Genomic DNA, 23057 nt, shown 5'->3' on the forward strand with positions numbered 1-23057 from the left:
TTGCTCAGAACAATAGAAAATAAATAATAAAATTATTATAAGTTGGTCATAGAGTATTGGTCATTGCCTATACGTTACCCCTTACAAGTCGTTTGATTTTCACTCGCCCGACTGCACAATAATATAACAATATAATAATACACCTAATATTCGTTCGTAAAGACAGGGCGATAAAACACAGGTAGTCATCGTTAAGGTCAAACACAGTATACTTTAACGAACGGAACGGAACGGGACAGTTGAAAAAAAAAACAAAACTATTCGTATAATATAAACACAAACATTTTATTGTTATCCCTCTATAAATCCAAATGTAAAAATACACACAGTAACGAGACGATATAATATTATAATATAATTTTTCATATTATTATTATTGAACGGTAATAAAATATAAATTCAATGGGTATATGCACTTGTTTTTTTTCCAAAACTATTGAAAAATTAGTTATAATTTTGAAATTAAAAAAAAAAAGTCATATAAACGTGAGTGAAAACGAAAAAATCAAAAAATCAATTACAAAAATATTTCAAGTAGGTATATAATATAAAAATATTATAACTATATGTATATATATATATTAATAATAACACTGAGCTCGCGGCAGAGTGGCGGGCACATCGGCGGAAGTGCAGGTCACTTGGTTTTTAAAACGCTATAGAATATATAGTTTGTGATTCGTATAATAAAATATTTGATACAACAATAATTATTATAATAATATAGTTCGTTCGATCTGAATGTATAATATAATATAAAAACACAATGCGTAGGCGGAATTATCATGACTGACGTTAATGATTGTACTATGCCCATAGCGTGTAGTTCATACGTCGATGCTAAAATATTATTATTAAATTATTATATGTATGGTAATAGTAATATGAATTGTATATAAGTATTATATTACATTGCATTGCATTTGCGTACTGTACATTTTTGTGATACTGATTATTTACAAACTAATACATCGAGCGGCAGCAGCTATTCGCACAACTAGAGGCCGTGATCTTATAATAGGAACACGCTTAAAGATTATTTACATTAAATCATTATAATATATTATAATAATTATATAATATAAATATATATATATATATATAAAAAAAAAACAAACAAACAATAAGAAAACAATAATCATAGTACGGTTAATATGTTATTGGTCTCACGATAAAACGTTAAAATATTTAGCAATGGGATATATATATTAAAATATTAATGCGTGGCAATTTTTTTTCTGTTACTCGTAAATCTCGTAATATCGATTATATAAATATGTATAAATGCCGTTTAAAAATACATGTATATATATATACACACGTATATAGGATTTTTATACGCTATACGCCTATACTTGCTATTACTACGGCTATAAATTATTTACGCAGTTGAAGCTGTAACTATAAACAAAACGCATGTGACTGAAATAAAACATAAAACACGAATATATAATAATGATATTATTCTACGGACGTTAATATGGCAACAAAAAATACAATACTAATACTAATAATAATAATAATAATAATAATAAGTACTAACTAATGAATAAACTAGTGCCAAAATACTGAGTAAAAACTTATTTTTAAAAAAAAGGATAAAAATATTATATTAATAATTGAACGGCGTGGGTGTGAATGATTATATAATATTTAGCGTAAAATGAAAATATAATATAATAATTAGCATTATATTATTATGATGATCGGAAAGGCGCGCGGCCGCATAGGTTAGAAAAACCTGTGGTACCACTGTGTCGGGGATGCGGGGACAGCCGTCGTGGTCGACGTAGTTTTCGGCAGTCTAGATCCGAATTCCCAGAGCCGGACGTCCTGTTTCTGCTGGGGCAGGTGATGCTGTAGCCGGTGCTGTTGCTGCAACGAATCGTCAGGGTACTGTTGCTGCAGCTGTAGCTGCTGTTGCTGTTGCTGCTGCTGATCCGGCCACCCCGTCGGCCACCACGTGGGATGCCTGCTGCTCTCGTACATCTTGTTGGTGGTCCGATACGGTGCCGGTCCCGGGAACCTGATCAGGTTCGCGCTGTCCGACGACGTCGCCGACACCGGGTCTTCGTCACCGGGGAACCTCACCGGTGCGCCCCCGCCGGCGACCGGGCGCTTCACCAACTCGGCGGCCATGTGATTGTGCTGTTGCTGTTGTTGGTGATAGAACTGTTGCTGCTGTTGCTGGTACAGCTGTTGCTGTTGCTGGTGTTGCTGGAGTAGCTGCTGCTGCTGTTGGAGCTGTTCGAACTGCTGCTGTTGCCGGAAACCCGCGCACGCCGCGTAATACCGATACGCGTCGGGAGCCGAACAATCCGGTTCCGGTGACGACGTCGGCTCTTCCGGTTGATCGTCGTAGTACTCGGGCGTGACCGTGTCCGTGACCGGTGACTGAGGAGTCCTGCTTCCACCCGTCGTGTACGGCAACCGCGTGGTACTAACCGGTCTACCGCTGTCGCCGTCACCGCCGTTGACCGCAGCGGCGGCGGCCGCCACGGCCAGTACGGTCACTACGTCTTCTTCTTCGGTTTCCGGTGGAGTCGCGGCCGTCGCCGGGGTGTCGGTCTCCGTGACGTCGACCGCGGTAGTGGTAACTACGGGCGACGAAAACGAAGACGAGATCGACGCGCCGCCAGTCGTCTTGAAGGTCTGATAAGACGGGTCTTCCGTCCCGGCGATGGTCGTTTTACTGCTGTCCGCGTACCTGCAGGGAACAAAGAGGGATGACGGAATTAATTACGTGTGTATGTATTTTTCTGCACAAGGTTTAATACTACTATGCTATAGTGTACGCTATTAGCAGACTAAAGTGTGAACGATTTTGGCGCTACATATAATATAGTATATACTATATAAGACACTCGGGGAAAGCAAAAATTTTAACGGTTAAAACACGTGGATCCTTAATGGCTTAGCAACTTTTAGCAAACATATTAATAATCTAATAAAATAAAAAATATATAAGTTGTTGAAGGATTTCATCACCCCATGACTTTCCTCATAATGTGTACATGTGTTATTTTTTATGTTCATTGTTTGTCGTATCACTATAACATTTATTTATATCGTGTTAAAGAAATACAAATTGTAAATTTTTTCTTCAAATAAACAAAATAAAGAAATATGTGGTATGCCCCCTTCTCCTTTTCTTTTTTAACCACGCAATTATTATAGAGCCATAGACAACAGTGAACACTGTAAATTTCAAAACAGAATAAAAATAACTATTGAAAGCGAAGGAAATGGATGGCATAATATACTATGTATCTAAGTTGAAGTGGTAATATTTATTATCTGAATCATAGCTATGATGATTATTGCAATCTAAGTTCTTTTAAAATATCGTTAGAGTATTACCACATCTTCAAGTAACATAATTTTCATTCGCTTAATAAAATACTATATACAAATAATAACAATACGTAACAAATATACATTATTATTTAAGTTAATAACTTATTAAAGATTAAATAATATAATTTGACATCAAGTCTAACTGAAACTATAAGCATCTGATTTACTATAACTCTAGGTCGATATGTTTGACGTATATTTCTATGTTATAATATTTTATTGTAATTAATTAATTTATGTGGTTAGAGAGGCAGCAATGGGAATCCATATTTCCCTCCCTATTCACGATCCCATCGTCAAAAAAAAATAAAGGTCGATATATTATATATATATTGTTTTTTCTTGGCATATGGAGTAGGCTATCATGTTTTTATATTTTCCAGTATAAGCTAACACTGGAAAATACGTCGGTCCATCTTGTATAATGTATGTATGAAAACTAGTTTTGCAGACCACATTGAAGATTTCAAAATTACAAATACACTGTCACGATATGTGACACAATTTTTTTACCATATAAAATATAGATATGTAAATATTATGCTAAACGCGGAACAGTCGTACATAAACGTCTTAAGCTGCTCGTTAACGCGACAGTTTCAATGTATTGATACAAAAACGAGAGAAATTAAAATTAAAATATTTCTACGTGTGTAAAAAAAAATCATTAAATTGTTTTTTTGACATTATCTTTAATTGAATAATAAAGAAGAATTTATTATTTTTTAACCACGAAGTTTTGTTTTCTATTTCCATCGACACGAGATTAAAAAACGTTTTATAAGCGCAGGAACAAGAATCATTTACATTTTTTGCATTAGATATTTGTATAGCCGCTGGGAGTCGATAACAGTAGGAATACGAGTACCTATTCACTTTCACAGAAAAATAGTTTAGAGATTTGCTTACGATTTTGAGTATTTGCGTGCGGAACGTACAAATCGTCATAAAAAAATACAATTGGACGCGCGATCCGAACATACCAACATAATTAGTTGGACTACCTATATTTTTTAAATAATAAGTTATAAATAATATAATTGCATCGTGTGGAAATAGTACGAAAACATATATTAAAAAATTCAAATCTACACAAAAACTAATTTAAAAATACGAATATTGCACAAATATATTCAATGCTTGTCACGTTATGCCTATGATAAACTGACTTTGGTGGTTTTTGATTAATACACCATCTTAATAATTGTCATAAAATATAAATAGAATATAGATTAGGTCAATATAATATATAATAATATTAAAGAAAAAAATGTACATTATATAATATAGTCGTTTCGTTATTCATTGTTCTTCGAATAGTCATACTTCAGTGCAGTGAATTTCATTAGACGTCGATTTTTTTTTCATTATAATCAGTTTAGTATAAAAAAATTTCACAGCAACGAGATAATATTATAATACTATAACTATTTTTATGAATCTGTGATAAATCACGATATTATCGAATAAGCTTTAAACTATAAGTCAAGACTAGAGTATAGTGAAACGTTATGAGTAGTAGTAGTTTTAGAAATTGCAGTTGTTATGTTAAACAACAATTGATTAATTCTGCCAATGCATGTCAAAACATGTTTGAATTCTAAATTCCTATAATGTTAGAATTTAGGACTTGGGGCCGTAAATAGATTTACCTCTACGTATATAGACGCCATTGAATTACTATTTTCATAACATCTATAAAAAGTCAGCCACTACTATTATAGGAACACGACGAAAGATAGATTTAAAAATTAAAGCTATACAGAAGCGTATACCCTATATAATATATATAGTAGAAAACAGTCTGACTTACTTTGTTTTCGTGTACGTCGCGGTGGTAGTCGAGTCGTAAGAAGGCGGAGTGACAGTGATGGCGTCCTCAGCGTGCGTCGTCTGGTAACGGTTACGGTACGGCCGCGGTCTGAAGGTATCCGCCGCGTCTGCAGTCGTGACAGCGGTCGCGGTAATAGTCGTGCGGTCATCGTCGGGGTCGCCGTCGACCGTGGTCGTAACGGGACGGTCGGTGGTGGCGACGTCGTCGTCCTCGACGGTCGTGGAGGCGGCGGTACTAGTAGTGGTTGTAGTCGTTGTTTTAGTAGTAGTGGTAGTCGGATTAGTCGTGGTGGTGCCGACCGTGGCGGTGCCAGCTGTGGTGGTAGTGGCGGTGGTGAATTCGTCCACGGGGTCCATCGTCTGGTTGTCCGGGTCAACGACCCCGCTGCCGACCAACGGTATGTTCAATTGAAACGGCCCAGGGCTGTCGGTCTTCTGCAACGGCGGCTCGGTGGTCGTGGTGGTGGCAGGCTGGTACGCCGAGGCGCCCGGCAACATCGGGAATCCAACGCCGCTCGTGCCGGAACCGTACATGGAGTTCAGCTGCTTGATCAGGAAGTCCCATTGGGCCGCCTGGTTGATCTTCACCACTTTGACGCATCGTCCCATGCTGTCCGGCCGGTAACCGTCCGAACACTTGTTGAACGACGGCGCGACAAACACCGACTTGGGCGTGATCCGCCGACCGGCCACACCGCCGCCGCTGACGCCACCGCCAGCGGTGCCCGCGCCGCCGGTGGCCAGCAGTTCGTCCCTGGACGGCGGCACCAGCTGTTCCTCGATGATGACCCAGCTGCGGACGTACTCGTCCTCGCCCTTCTCGAGGTCCGCGGACGCCCAGCGGGACAGCAACAGCAACAGCAGAGCGCTCAGACGCAACGATCCGGTCATGCCTCCTAACCTAACCGACCGGACGTCGTCTCTGCAATTCCTCCATATAACCACGAATGCCTATAAAAATATTTGTAATTTATATTTTTGACATTGCATAGTTGTAGGTTATTTATAGCTAAGTATAGGAACACTATATTATATGTATAATACCGCCGATATACCACATTAATACTACTGTATTTAAAGCCCCATTCCCGTAAAGTATGCGCAAATCGTTTCGGTAAACCAACATTTCGAAAATTAAAATAAATAATTTTGAATTTAGAACAACATTCGAAAATCTAAAGGAATTAGATAGATTAAACCTGCAAATTGAGATGAGTATAAAATGTTTTAAAAATATACATTATAAACTTCCTAAATACTGAATGTGGTATTTACAAAAAAAAAAAATTCACTCGAAATCCGATTTTAAACAACTTCGATGAATTTAATGAATTGAATTTCGCACTGAATGTCCAAAAAAATAAAAAAAAATGAATAGCCTCGTGCTGTGTGTTATTAGTTTCATTATAGGCACGTTAAATAGCAGGTATTATTGATGTCATCTTAGCCGAATTCATTTTTTTTTTTTGTGTCGTGAAAATGAAGTGCGTAAAATCTATTGGTTTACATAGACAGTATTAGGTACCTACATAAAAATGTACATTGTTAAAAATATAAGATTTTTTTTTCGTTTGATTTTATAAATGTTCTACTATAATAACTGAAGCGAATAATTATTATTTTTGAAAAATGTATAAGTAATAATAACAGTACAACAATATAATTATTGAACTAAAAACAGCCGAGTGATTCCAATACAATTATCTAATGGACCGAATGAGTCTTACTCATTTATATAGAAAATACATAATATAATGAGGAACAATAACTAGGTTCGACTATGAAGTATAGTAAAAAAACGTCAGAAAGTAGGTAATCATCTATTGCTTATATTCCTCGTTCTTTACGCTGTTTATTATATTGTAACAATATAACTATATACGATAAGGTATGTAGTGATGTAATAGTAAATATCATTCTGTCCGCAGAGAACTAAACGAGTCCCCGAAACATAATTTTTTAGTCAAAACAATTATTGTTTTATTATTATCATCGAACAACCGCCGGCGAGCGGTGTTGTTGACACGATTTCTCGTAGGTATATCGTCTCCAAGGGAAAAATTAAGGAAAAAATAAAAATCAACTAAAAACAGAAGGAGACCGGAAGGTTAAGCGAGCACAGCCACCGGGTGCAATATATATAATATATATACTATACAACACATAACGTTTTCAAGGACATGTTGTCTTATCTCGTGGATACATACCTTTTTATATATAATATAAATAAATAAACTCAAGTATGGGTATGATACAAACTCGTATATTGTTCAACACGCCCTTAACACACGATTATATCGAGAACTGTATAATATGTAAACGTTAACAACGAAAAAGGTTATTTGGTTGTGCACACTATATATACACACACACGTCTGTCGTAGGAATCACCAACCCATATATAATATAATAATACTACACCTTTAATATGGCGGCTATACGCATATTATACGTCATTTCGCAAGATCGGAATTTAACATGGAATTTACAAACACCGATACGATCGTGTGCATACCCCTCTAAAAGCCCGTCAAAAAGCCAACACCACGCAAACTTTTATTCTTGACGTATTTGAAATTAAATTTACGTACTTAAATTTGTTCAACGTTATTATATTAAAACGAAATGACATGTAAATAGATGATATCCATGTAAAAACATATTAATACCTTAGGCATGAATAGCTATTGCTCAAAAAAAAATCTTAAAGAATGTCAAACCAACTAACCATTAAATATATTATAATATATTCTATAAATATCACTAAATCAATCGTAAGATATTACATGATTGATAATTGCGTCATATTATTAAGTATAGTCTTACTAAATTTTCTACAGAAAAAAAAAACAAAAATCCTTATAATTTGTGTTAACATGTATAATAAAAATAAAATGTTAAGTAATTTTTATGAGTTCAATTTCAAAAATGTATTTACTTATAGCATACTTAAACTAGATAAAGACTTGATTTGGTAGACTGGATATAGTTTTGGGGGTCTAAGTGCGCATTCATGACCCAACTCTATTTGCTTAAATGTTATTATCTATAACTTACTGCAGTAATGCTCTGCAGACATTTACCGATAAGACATCTTCTATGATAAATATCAGCCACCAGCCGGTTATTCACCTATTTATTGAAATTTTATTCAAATATAATATTGGAGGTCTAACCAACTTTATCTTTATCTTCAGGTAAGATATGAAAATAAAATAATCTTAACCATACAGAGGTGTACAATTTTTAATTATTGCAATAACAACACATTGGTGAAAAAAAACTGCGATCGGATCCCGATCCCAAGCCTGTACGTATCTTTTTCATCTATTCTATAGTCTATACACTGTATATACTTATGATTAAATCTCACCTTTTGCAGAACTATAAATCACGTTTAATCCGGACAACGGAGCAAAAAACTCACTGAACGCTACTGCGCACATACACACACACAACATGATTTTCTCATTACCATTAAACTATTAAATATATACTTGATGTAATATAATATTTTTCCGTTCAATCTGCCATCGTGCGTTAAAATCTGGTCTCCTTCTATTAAAACTATTATAATATCGTCGTGACAGGCGCGACTATGATAAAAATAATAACTGCAAGTAGGTACATCACAAATGTAAGAAAAAAAAACATTTGTACGCGCAAATTATACTTAGTAGTTATTACTGTTGCGACCGGCATACGATTGGGATAATGTGAAAAAAAATAGAGTGAGAATACCTCTACAGTTCTTATATTTTTTTCTCAAGGAATAACAATCAGTCGGAAAACTTATCGCACGGAACTAGCAAAAAATCGTCTACGATAACGGCGATAACAACGGCGACCGGATAACATTTGACCATACCCGGAATCACTCGCAATCGATTCCTAGTTATAGTTATAGAACAACATATACATTATACAACAATAAAATTTATGTACACTGTAATGCATACAGGCATGTAGTAGATCCGTTTAAGAATAATAAGACGGACTGTATCGATAACACACGTTACAGGTCGTTGCACAATCAATTTTTATATTTATTCCTTACAATATAATCCGGGATATGACCAACATAATGATAAATAATAATATATTATATTATATTTATATTATGTAATAATATATTATTATATTATTATGATATCTATAGAAGTCTACAATTGTAATTCGTAAGTACGCCTGGATGATTCCTTAGCGTCGTTTTCATTTTGAAACGTCGGCACGTCTATGCTTCTAGTTTAAGAGGACGATTATAGAAGTGAATATATTGACTATAATCAGACTTAAAGTTTAAAATATTATTATCTGTTTGAACGGTTGTGTTTTACGATATTTTAAATTTTTTAACAGCTTATGAGCTTTTATACAACTCGCTTAAAAATTGAAATCCTGCGTGCGTGGATATGAAATCAATAATAACAACTTAGTAAGCTATTTTATAAACAATTTTATATACACAGGACCAACTTTGTTCATTGCGATTTTTGGAGTTTTTTTTTTGTATGAAAGAACGCTGATTAATTCAAAGTAACGTGCAATAATGGTATCTATATGGTGGAATAAAATCAATTGAATCTAACAATAAATCAGTTATTGTTATAGATTTAATAATAATTTAACCATCGAAAAAAGCCTCGGTAGAGTATAATAGATTAACACTTCCTAAGTATTTTTTATAATAGGTCACGGTTATCCGAATTCATCGGTTCGTATACAAAATTAAATATGAAAAAAACAACGATTTCGCTGTACGGTTTATAGGTATAGGTAGAAGGTATCCAACGTGTGTTTGACAGCGACAACATAATACATTTTGATGACATCCTCCCAATAATAATCAAAACACACGATCCATCGGCGGTCACGCGCGTCTCGGCCCAGCGTTGAAGTAATAATAATTAATAAAATGATAAATAATAAATAATTATAGTGCACGCCCAGGTCGTCGTCGTCGTCGTGTGGACGAATATGAATAGGAAAGAAAGAAATACCCATTGCTCATACGCGTGACTCGTGTCCGGGTGTTATGTCAACGGACTGCGCACCGCGCGACTTATGCACTGGGGGTCCGTATACACAACCGCGACGGTTGTATACCGCCGCCCAAGTTCACACACAGTGTTATATCATGACGGCCGTAAAAATAATGCACGATAGTGATAATAAACTGTAATAATATGTAGCGGAATGGCCATGAGAATTCCGCGTCCGCCGAAGTCATTTCCATAATATTACGCAAGTCAATAATGTCCTTTTGAATTTCTCTGTCTAGATCCGTCCCCCGGGTCGGTCTCTCCCGGCCGTCCGAGAAAGGACCCATCATTATTCGATAAGGATACACCCGGATCTATAATGCGAGTACTGCAGGGTGTTTATTTTTTTCAATTGGTTTCTATTTCATAGATTTGAAAGTAAATTCGACTTCCGCAGTTGTTTATACAGTTTAATGATTACCCAAGTATTTACTAACTCATGGCGAGCGGATGATTTGAGCGCCAAAAATGTGCGTGATATCCCCATTTATCAGTGGAATTCAATTCCACATTCATCTAGACTTTAAATGCTCATAAATAATCGACTATTAATAGATCGAAGGTTAAATAAGGTTTATACATCAAAATTCTCAGAAAAGTATAAGTATTCTATACATTTCAAACATTAAATTAAAAAAAAAATGGTTTCGATAGTCTAAAAATCATATAATAGAAAGCTAAAAATGATATTATTAAATTACTAAGAAATACGCGGTGACCTGATGATAAAATAAAAATCTGCCCTGTAATCCATGTAACCACCCACTGACCGATGGGTCAAGCATCTTTTTATATATTGCCGCAATTTGACCCTTTATTGTCCCATTTCAAATCTTCCAACAACCTTTCAATATTCAAAACATTCCCTACTAATAAAAAAAAACATGTGCATTATATGCATAATACATTATCCATACTATTATATTTTAGTTTGAATTAATATAATTTATATTTTCATCTTTTCAGTTTTAATCCAATATTTGAACTGTCATAAACAATTGTAAAATAAAGTTTAAATAAACAAAAAAAAAAATAATCACCCACGTACACTTAGAGTAATACCGTGGATATTATATACGTGTACTATCTTTCATACTGTATATAACATTTAAAGAAAAGTAACACATTAGGTACTTACAGATAAAGTGTGGGTATACATATACATAGGCACCGATCGATTATTAATTTATAACGATCTCGTGATCGACGTATTTGGCTCAACGACCCTCCTCTTTACCCGTCGCACTAATAATATCATTAAAACGATTTTTAGAGAGACTGACTATATGATGCATATTATATTATATATTATATTATATAGGTGCAATATATGTAAACGCACACGCAACGATGGACACGAAACAGTAGGTGCGAAGGTCTTACGCCGCGGGCACGATATTATTATAATATTTTTATTTATTATTATTATTAGTATTATACATGCACAGAGGCACCACCTTTCGCCCGTCAATAACAATATTTTATACACATACGCTACAGCTGCGGCATTGTGTGTCGCGTTTTGTGACGAGTTTTTGGCACAAATTTTCACTGTTTTCTCAAGGTTAGGTCTTTTGGGACCGTATGTTTTTTAAGGTTATCGTTTCGACCGTTTTGTCTATTATACGCAAACTTGAAACTGTATATTATTTCGGTTATCTATTTCGAAAGCCCGTTCTATATATTTCATGTATTCGTCCATATATTATATTACATAAAAGCACTCGTGGGGGTTCACGATAAAATATTTTGCGATTGTTTCCGTGTAGATTATTGGATTATTGTGGTAAAAATTTCTAACGGATGACAAATCGAGTAAAAATATATAGGCAAAACACTTGACGCGTACTTAATACTTATATTATGTAGATATGCCATACACGCTATACGAATAGGTAAAATGAATAGAAATGTTATTATCGATGAAGTCGTCGTACATAAAAGTGAATGTTTTTCACAGTTATAATTCGTAATTATTATTATAAAAAAGTTTCAATACGTATATAATAATATATACATGTTTAGCCAGGAATTCGTCATTCGTTTAATAAATAATTGGCGTGAAAAATTACTGGCTGCGACGATGGAATTACGCGATATTCCTCTTTTCCGCTTCTAGAGGAAATTTGTAATTGTTTTTTTCCTTACAAAACTTAAGATGTCGAAATGTCTCGAAACAAATAATGATATCCACCCCTGCAATACGGCTATATACTAGGTATGATAAAAACGTTAAGAGGACGGTATATTCGCATGTGTTGTCTCCGTCTTACAACCGTAAAACATGGCAATTTCGCGTTTAGCAGAATCAATTATATATTATGTTAGCTTTAATATTAAAGTCAATTAACCTATTATTAAATATTATCTAAGCATCTTATAGGCTTTTATTGATATTTTAATTGTTAAGTGAATTATAGTTACGTAAAATATTAAAATTTTAAAATGTTTATAATATTAAAGCTAATAACATAAAATTGATTGCACTGAACGCAAATTTGCTGTTTTACATTTATAAGACGGAGAAAACATATATGTGGGTATAACGTCCTCTTACATTCTCTAACAAACCTAAACTATAAGTACTTATATACATTATCAATTAAATTTCGTCACACCCAAGTACAGAGGAATAATTTTTGGCTAAAATGAATAGATAAAACCTGTTATGACTTAATTGGAAAGGTATACAATTTATAATACATAAAATAACTTATAAATTAACTTGATTAGGCAGAACACGGCCGCAGTCAATATACTGTGGATAGTAGTGAATCATCAGTCGGTGGCATTCGAATGTTAACGAGTCATTTAAAATGGGTTTCTGCTGTTTCAAAATTGAACAATTAAATTTAAATTTAAAAAGTCGATTTACGTTTAGAATTTTCTATACTGAAACGTTGAATCACATGAATCACCAACGTTTGATAATACGAATTGGTACCATGGGGTTTTAAATTCATCTACAGAATGAACAATAATGATGATTGTTTTTAAAAATTAACCATAAATTCGCGCCAAAAGTTGGTATTATTATGTGCAATGTGCTACACTTTATTTTTCTCAATTGACGACGATTCTCTTGAGAGTTCACGACACATTCACAAAATCACCACCCCCCACATAGTACTCAACAATAACAATATTTTATACGTCAAATATATTATATTATCATACAATACCTATACATATATAATACCTACCTACCCGTTGGTGGTCGTACACCTTTTGCAGGAATTCGATTTCTTCTATATACGTTTATAATAATGTCTTGTTATTGCGTTGCTGTTTATGAAGCATAAACGTATTTCAAAAACACCGCCTCTGCACATCTACCCTATATAAAATGCACCCGATGACGCATACGTGAGCACATCGACTATGTTTTCACAATGCATTAGGTACATTTTCGGTTTGTTTGATATGGCGTATTATATATATTTTATTTCTCATTCTTTATTTTTTGTTTTTGACATAATAATACCAATTTCTCAGACAGAACTTCAAAACGAATAACCCTCGTCATCGTACCCTTAAAAATTTCACCGTTTATACGTCATACGCGCCAACGAAATTTTATCACGACGATCTGCGCCCTTGATTTCGAACCATATAATACATAATTTACACATTATATGTATACAATGCCACGGCAGACAATATGTTATATTATGACAATATATTATACATAATAAACAATGTCCGAACACTAATATTATATAACCATAATTACAATAGACAATCATATGACCCAAAAGCAAACTACAAATATATATCAACCAAAAATGATCATATAGATAAAAATATAAAATGTATTTGATGTTAATAAATAATAATTAACTAAAATAATATCATTTGGTTTTTATTTTGTTCAACCTGAAAACCAAACAAAATGTTTTTTTATTTTTGAAATGTTTAGCCCTAATAATCTATATAAATATCTAAATTGTCCCGATATAAAATACTAAGTTAAATGTTTTATTCATTATTGTTAGGTATATCACAAAATACGTTTTGGTATACACTATAACTATATTATAGTAAAGTACTATAGTCTATACCTCAGCGATTTTTTGGACCAATCAATATAAAAACATATTGGACATCTAATTACTATATATATATTTAAAAATGATAATTATTTAGGTTTATATACTACTGAAATTTTATGGCGTAAATACACATACATCGTTTATGTTATACAAATAAAGTAGAAAATCGAACATTGTGCATAGTCAAAGTAAAAAAATGTACAGGTTAGGTACATTTGTCATTAAATTCCTACTTAGGCCGTAACATATTATAAACAAGTATAATGACTAATTAGTACATACACGTTCAAGCCTATATTTCAACAACGTGCAAATGATGGGTAACTGTCAGTTGAAGGAACGTCACACAAGACACGAAGGTCGGAGAGGAAAACAATTCGTTACCAATTTGAACGTAAGTAGTTACCGTATCGATCGTAAAAAAAAACAATAATGACGCGATGCGAATTAATCGCGATAAAGATGGTCACGGTTCAAACCAAACAAATAGTTGCGGAATCCAGATAATATATAAATAATATGTATTATATTTTTTTCGGCGGAAGCGACAGACGTTTATAGTAGTTATATCCATCAGTTATAAGGTAACCTAACCCCCAAATAACGGCAATAATTATGATAATAATAAAAATTGTAGTTGAAACGAATGGACAACATATTTTATATTATTTTATTAAAAATATACATTTGTATATTTTCTTTATTTCAGAACGATATAAGCAGGATGCGGCAGCTGGTAGTTGATGGGCAGCTGGGACGAATGAAAAAAAACAGATGCTAATTTGAGCGATCCGATTACGGTTAAATTATTGTCGAACACTATTTATATACGTTCGTGCACGTTACATAAATACATTGAATGTGTAGATGTGTGAGCGTAGAGTGTACGCGATCATGATATTTCGCGTGTTGCTGTTTATTTGTTTGTAATGTTCGTATTATTCCGAGTTGACGACCTTCAAATATACACATTATAAGTGTATAACCCCGGTCATTCGCTAGTATATTCGATCGAAAACAGTAAAACCGACGGGGCACGACCAATGTATAACGAAAACGACAATATTGCAGAATAATATACGAATCGAAGTATAATCTACCTACCTATAATAACGTAAATCCGTTATAATATACTACAGATGTGCGATGATTTATTCTCAGACCCCGGGATATTGTCGTAATATTTATCGCAAAAACGCGTACACATAGTCGCGGATGAGACAAGCGTTAGTTTGTTAATTTTTAGGAAAATTTCAGTTGTTATTAAACGACAATCAAACTGCAGGACTTGTAGTCAATTTGGTCGACCTGGCCTAATAATTTCTAAGCCTCGGAGCGACTTGTCGACAATAATTTATAACATTGCATATAGGTACATTTAAACGCATCTTCCAATCATCGTACAAAATATATTATATTATAATGTCTAATACGACACTACGCAGTTACAGACCGTGTTCGTGTCTTATTCGTTTCACTGTATTCAAAGCACGTGTAAAACGGATCGTCGACATTTGCATACGAAATTACAAAATACGGAGTTATAACAAAGTTCACCCCGCGCCACCGTCAATACGAACGTACACACTATTTTAATATGTATATACTATATAGACTACATAAATTGCATAGATCACTAGAGGTATATTAATATAATAAATGTGGCCGTGAAACGAGTTCGACGTGCTAAATTTTATCGAACGGTCTTATAACTATATGTATTTACTTATTAACTATACATACGTATATAAGTATACATAATCGCACTATATATTATTATATACGCTATATTTGTTATGTTCACAAGACTAATTAATTATTTTGGAGCAACTACAGATACAGTATGCCAAATCTATCTACATCGTTATATGCTTTCGAATTATAAAACGTATTCGCCGTATAAACTTCAAGTAATATAATTAAACTTGCATGTATAATATCATTATAAAATATGCACTTCTAATCTACTGACTTTGAAAAATGTATACATTTTCTTTTTTTAAATCCATTTCAAAACCAAAGTTTAAGAACCGCATCATACATTTACACGTTAGTTTAGCACGTTAGCATATACCTAAGTAGGTAGGTATGTATAGATATATGTAATATTATTTATGACTTGCCTGATATAGCAAATATGTGCAAAAGTCTTTATTTCGAACACGGGAATCTGGAATTTGTATGCAAATACTCATTTATTCGTAATGATCTCATGACCAATGTTTCCATTATAACATTTTTGTACACGAATTCTTATTCGGGTTTATTCGCCTTGAACTGCCTTGAACGGCTGAACATAGTTCATATTATCACATTTAAAGATATTTTTTAAGCATAAACGAATCATTATCATGAACTTTTGTTATTAAATTACATTAATTTTTATTTTCTATTCTTATACAAAGATAGTACCAACCTATACACAAATAATAAAGATATTCTGGTTATTTTGTTATTTTTATAATTTACAACTACACTTGTTCTATGGGGATTAATTTAAATATGTTTATGTTACAATATTAAAGTTGTCCACGCAATACATGGTAGAGTTTCTTAGATATATTTCACTAAATAGACCTTTGCGAGTTTAAGTTATTATTGAAACACTTTTTAACCGCAATTTTGTTTTGTTATACAAAGCAATATTGACAAACAGTAAATTTATTTGTAGACATTACAATTCAAGTAAAATGTGTGAAAAAAAAAGTTCTAACATTTTTACTAAACATAAAATACACGCACGTATAAAAGACATAATAAACCTAAACGGATAAGTAAACAGCAAGTATCAAACAACAATGAGTTAAAAACTAAAATTATAGACAATCTTAATTTATTACAGTGTATTATGAAACGAACGCAGTTTAAAACGATTGTTAGGATTAATTAAGTAGAAAAAAATCATTTGTTATAATTTGTAACTGATTAAAATGTGCTTTCTGTTATAATTTTTAACTAATTAAAATTTGCATTGATTTTCATATTTTTAATTAATACTTTGATGAAAGATATCATTGTTACACTTAATAATATTATACCACAGTGCTTGCTGTAATATTGCTTCCTAAGAAGAGATAAATGTATTATATAGGGTGGGGCTATACACAGTGTTGGTCGTCATCAGTATATAGCTCGTCCTAATTTAAAACAATATAAAATTATTAGGAGTTTGTAGTTTTATTATTTCGGCGTTCAACCCTCAAAAGGCAAGTTCGCCTGCGTTTTTCGCGTCTGATAATAAAACCGTGTAACATATATCGGTTGTGTATAGAGCTACTCCAGTGTAAACAATGAGTTATAAATTTGACAGAAAATGCCATGGAATACGCGCCAGAAAACTACAGTTTATACCCCTGGCCTAAAATTCGTACGATCGTAATAATATTTACAGTATAGCTATCTCATTACTCATTACGTATTGACATAAAATATTATAACAAAGTATTACATAATAGCATTATTCCGAACTTACATATAATTTTCACAGTGGATAGTAATATCGATTTCTGTCAATATCGTCTGGCGTCTCATTCACCTGCAGCAGTCCCAATCAACAAGCGTCCATAAACGTTACGGCTGAATCTAAAACCACCAGAAAATATATACTGTTGTACTACATTCGTCAATATTCGCGAACGGCGGTGGAAAAAATTGCGCAGACGGGGCCGGACAGGAAAGGACAACGGTCGGTACGCGACGTCGGTGGCCGAGGAAATGCGCGGGAAAACCCGTATACGCATTTTATAGGGCCTACGGTCTTCTAGATTATACCGTCAAAACAAGTGAGAAAATAAGAAGTATTATAAGTACTTTATACACCCGAAACCTACGGCGACGGCTACACGTCGTGCGTTACGCAATAAATGTGATATAATAGTATCAGGATGACACCGCGGTGTTCGCATTGTGTTCGAGCCTGAAAAGGATAATAAATAATAATAATATGTGAACTGCGTCGATTGAGATGCGCTTCAGGATCCTATAACTCCGCCGGGGTCGAGATTCGCACTGCGAGGTATATTACACGTTATTGCGTTAAGCGCATATAGGTACATTATCCACATTTTGCGCGGTAAATATACGCACGAGTATTGCTCGTATAATATGCAATCGTGATGCGTGCGAAATCATTTTTATATAGTATTATATATAATATTATTTTATTATTTATACGTCGCCTATATGCGAAACGGTATAATACTGGAGTCTGCTGCAACGTCCCGACCTCTCACTGCAGACGGTTTACGATAGGGAGTCCGGAGATTTTACCGTGATCCTAGAACCGTAATAGAGGACTGTACATAATATATTTTATCGTGATTGACGGTTTGCATAAAACATAAAACCACTTGGCGAGTCTCAATGTTGTCATAATAGTCACTTTTTTTTTCACCCCAATTGCTGCCTCTCAAATAAATAATGATAAAAAATTCGAATTTCCAATATCACGGCAGATAGGTAAGATGCAAACCTTAGTAATAAGTTATAATTCCATTTATTTTATCTATGTATACGACTAACTTCCGTAACAAGTGTTATCATAAAATATCATAGAGACAGCTAAAGTGTCTCTAAATGTAAAGTGCACATAAAATAAAATAATAGGTACATCAATATCAATATACCTACCTACGTTTTAATACCGAAAAAAAGTTATAGAAATTACTACTTATAAAGTAACATTTCATAGATATAAAAGTAAACTAACAAATATAATATTTTACAAGTTACAGTGTTAAAATGAATAAAAAGAATGGTTATCAAAACATTGATGTTATTAGCTAACAGTTTTTTCAAAATTTATTAAATTATAAAATATAAATACTGAGTACTAACTACGGACTGATTTATAAATATTATATAACACAAAAGGTGTTTACAAGTAATTGCAGTAAATTGTAGCTGCATTAACTAATAGTACTTTTATCACAATTTTAAATTAGTTTTTCGTTCCACTTAACTTTTATATCTTTATTAAAAAAATAATTATTTATTACGTTAGTAAAATTAAATAGTAAAAACTTATTTTAAACTCGTTAGTTATAACTTATTAACTTGTAAGTACTCGACCTTACGGCTTACATTATATTAATAACGGAACGGAAATAATTCGGGCTCATTTGACTCTGTAAATAATTTATGGTAAAGTTTCGTCTCGATCGCTCTTATAAATTTGGGGCGAAATACTGAGAAATATTTCCGTTACCAATAATTAAAACGAGGAATCGTGTCCTTGATTAAAAAATAACAACTTTGACGAATAAAAACTAAAAATCAAAAACCATAATGGCATAACATATATATATATATATATATATAGGTATATAATTCTAAATTTATAACATCTAACCATAACCAACACGTTTCTTTTACAAGACGCGGTGCTTTGTTTTGTCTGCATACAGGTAGGTTAAATAATGGCCATAATACATAATATTATTGTGTAATTAATATACGAAATAAGATTAGCGTTAATCCTCCGGAGAAGTAATATTGATGTACGAATTTACTACCACGTTAACGTGCAGGTGATAACGAGTTCGCGGTTAGCGCGACAGTATACGAACGTTTCAAATATGACGAGGACCGGTCTAGAAAAAGGTGGAAAAGGACGCCGCATACTCGTCGACGAACCAGAGCATGACGGTTGGTCGTCGTTGTAAAACGCTCCATCGAGTTTAGAAACGGCCACGACGACCTAACTATAAGCATATAAAATATATAATATAGTCTCCGACACGATCCTTCCTCCTTTACTTTTGCCAGCTTTGTTGCCGCAGGTTACCGTCAAGGGCAAGTTCGTATTATTTCGTCTACACGACCTCTCGCCAGCCAGTGACTCGGAGCACGAATATTATTATTATTTATTACCATTAATATTTTACGATTCAGTATTATTATTACGTCATTGTACTGTAGCGTATCTGTCACTTCCGACGACGAAACGATACGATGGTTCGAACCTGCTGTTAATGCGTCGAACGCTATTTTTTTCTCCTCTCCCATCTTTCCCGATAAAAATTATCAATTTCATTTTCGACGAAACCAACAATAATACAAAAATAATAGCGACGTTGCATACGCGCACCCGCCCTATAATACCGTTCGTTCTTCGGAGTACCTACTCTATAAGAATTCTAAGCAATCGAGTGTTCAATATAGTATTATCATTATTCCGTTTCTATTTCCTCGATTAATTTCTTTTATATTATTTTTTTATTTAAAAGTCACCAACAAAAAACTTATATATTACATACTGTAGTCATATCGTTCGTTACAAAAATATCATAAACCTTAGCGACAAAATGCACATTTTTCAATTATCGACGTTTTACTATATTATTTTTATACTTATAAATTTATAATATCAATTATTATAGCATAAAGTAGATAATATTGGGTATCACATGACATTGTATAAGTAAAAACGCATTATAGCCTATAGGCACACGTATTATATTATATTGAATGACATAATATGCGTATTAATAATTTGTGGTTTTCGATTGAAAATGAAATAATAACGTATTTGTGCAACAAAACAAATACTTTCAATAATAATCCGGAAAAACAATTTGAGATTCTACTTGTCAAATTCTAAATAGAATGTTAAATTATAGCTGATAATTTAGTTTAATCAAATATTTGTTGCAAAAACAAAAATGTTATAAATTATTTATTATTATAATATCATCAATCATAAATTACGTTAGAAATTTAGGAATATGAGCAGTTGTTAGTGGAATAGAATTTCATTATTTAAAACGAATACAAACTAAAAACTTATTTTTAAATAAAAAATGCATTATGTATTTGTTTGCTGAATGCTATTTGAAATTTAAATCAAGTATTAACTATAAAACAAAATATTTAAAATATTAAACTTTACTTAGAATTTGCTTTTTATATTATGATATTAATAAATTTGTAATATTCTATGTTTGTCACTTTTAAAAATTTAATACACAATTGCGTTTGTTTGATGGAAGATTATAGAAGTATAAGAAAGTCGATCCAAAATTGATACCATTGAGAATGAAAATAAAATATGTCTTAAATTATTATTATTTTTATTGTGATAAAAATAATCAGAAAACGTACAAAAAAAATCATTCCTCATAAATTGTTGTCTTAAAATTAATATTAAAAAATTAAATCGAAATTTGATGATTAAAGTGTAAATATTGTTTCTCTGTTCTTTGCTTTATATACACATAAGTACTTAAAATTTATTTAGGTTAATATTGCAAATTATTTTATTGAAAATCAGAGTCCTGTAGTTTTTTTTTTATAAATAAAAATAAATGTTTTGTGGTAAAAGTATTTATGTTTTTTGCGTAATACAGTAACTATTAAAATAACTTAGATTAACAAATATTGATTTGATTTAATAATCGCAGTCTCAAAACTGTGCATACGGCATTATATTAACGTATGTATATAAATGAATAATTACCTATCTTAAATGTATGAATATTATCAATATGCATTTATTGTGTTTTTATGTGCATATCTTGTAAAATTTGATTTAAAAATTCAAAAAGTCATAAAGTATTTTATATTTTTAAAATCCGTGTCATTTCACAAAATAATTCATAATTTAAATATTTGTTTTAATAGTCAAGTACCTATAATATGGCTACATTTACCTATACGTTCTAAATAAAAACTCAAGATTAAATCGCATCTCGACAGTTCACAAAACATCATGAAAATTTTACAAATAACAGCATAACACTAAAAAATAAATAAATTTAAAAACTAAAGACTTACTATTTAGACTTATAGTAGATACGTAGATCGTTTATGTACCATATAATGATATGATGTAGGTAAATGTGCACGGACGGAGACTGTAAAGATTAACGGCGGAAGACGTCTCTGTCTTCGTGGTCGATGTGTAACTGTCGTGGGTGCTCGTATGTCGGGATTCACGGGAAAAGAAGCCTAAACGTGATTCCAGGACCCCAATTTCTTTTTATAACAAATCAATTATTGGACAGATATGTAGGTAAACGGATTACACGATGTATTATATATATAATAATATTAAATAATGTATAAGTATATACTATATAGCAATTAGTGACGATGATTCATCTTTGCGGCCGGTGATCACCGGTGGACGGTGATAATAAAAAAATAAAAAATAATAATAAACAAGTTTTAAGTCAACGGCACGCCTCTCTACCCTTCCCTTCCCCCTATATCCTGGTCGAAAACCTCTTATGAATCACACCTGTTTGTTCAACCCCCTAATAGCTGTATATAGAGATCCGCCACGCGCGATGAATCATCTCGTCAGCCGCAACAATGCGGCACTGCAAGACGACAACTCGAGCGCGGTCAACCGATTTAAAGATACGATCTACCACCATAGGTACTAATCACTAAATACAAATGAATCATTCGGATGGGCACTGTTGTTTTCAAGGGAAATAAACGAAACTCGGTCCATATAGTAACGCATTGACGAATGATACCACGACCGCATGCACAGAGGAGTGACGATTGCAGGATTTATAGGTATTCTCCGACTGACGTATATAATAATCAATATAAAACCTGAAACTCTACAACGAAACTAAAATCCGTAGGTATAATATAAGTATCATTGTGTAATATAATAGTAGGTCTTTAAATAATTGCGCATTATTCTAACCTCAATATCGGATACAGGTAGGTATAATAGGTACATATTATTATACGTATTGATTAATGGTGTATCTCGGAGATATGGCAATCTTACATTAAAAATACACATTTCAATGTA

At 32.9% G+C, this 23057-nt stretch overlaps 1 protein-coding gene across 3 annotated transcripts in view; it reads right to left on the reverse strand.

Annotated features, from left to right (window-relative positions):
- Positions 1-266: 266 nt before the first annotated feature.
- The window catches only part of LOC114125871 (AF4/FMR2 family member lilli-like), a 64758-nt gene continuing 41967 nt past the window's right edge, over positions 267-23057 (reverse strand). The window contains exons 2-4 of one of the 3 annotated variants that reach the window (XM_027989664.2): positions 17757-17866; positions 5171-6141; positions 267-2707 (exon numbers count right to left, since the gene is read on the reverse strand). In XM_027989664.2, coding sequence (XP_027845465.2) covers positions 1732-2707; positions 5171-6081 — 1887 coding nt within the window. In that variant the 5' untranslated portion in view covers positions 6082-6141; positions 17757-17866 and the 3' untranslated portion in view covers positions 267-1731. Of the gene's footprint in view, positions 2708-5170; positions 6142-17756; positions 17867-22057; positions 22175-23057 lie in introns of those variants that run through there. The other 2 variants (XM_050199489.1, XM_027989663.2) reach the window with 2 other exon arrangements.

This window comes from Aphis gossypii, chromosome 2 (genome assembly GCF_020184175.1).
Source record: "Aphis gossypii isolate Hap1 chromosome 2, ASM2018417v2, whole genome shotgun sequence".
NCBI lineage: Eukaryota > Metazoa > Arthropoda > Insecta > Hemiptera > Aphididae > Aphis > Aphis gossypii.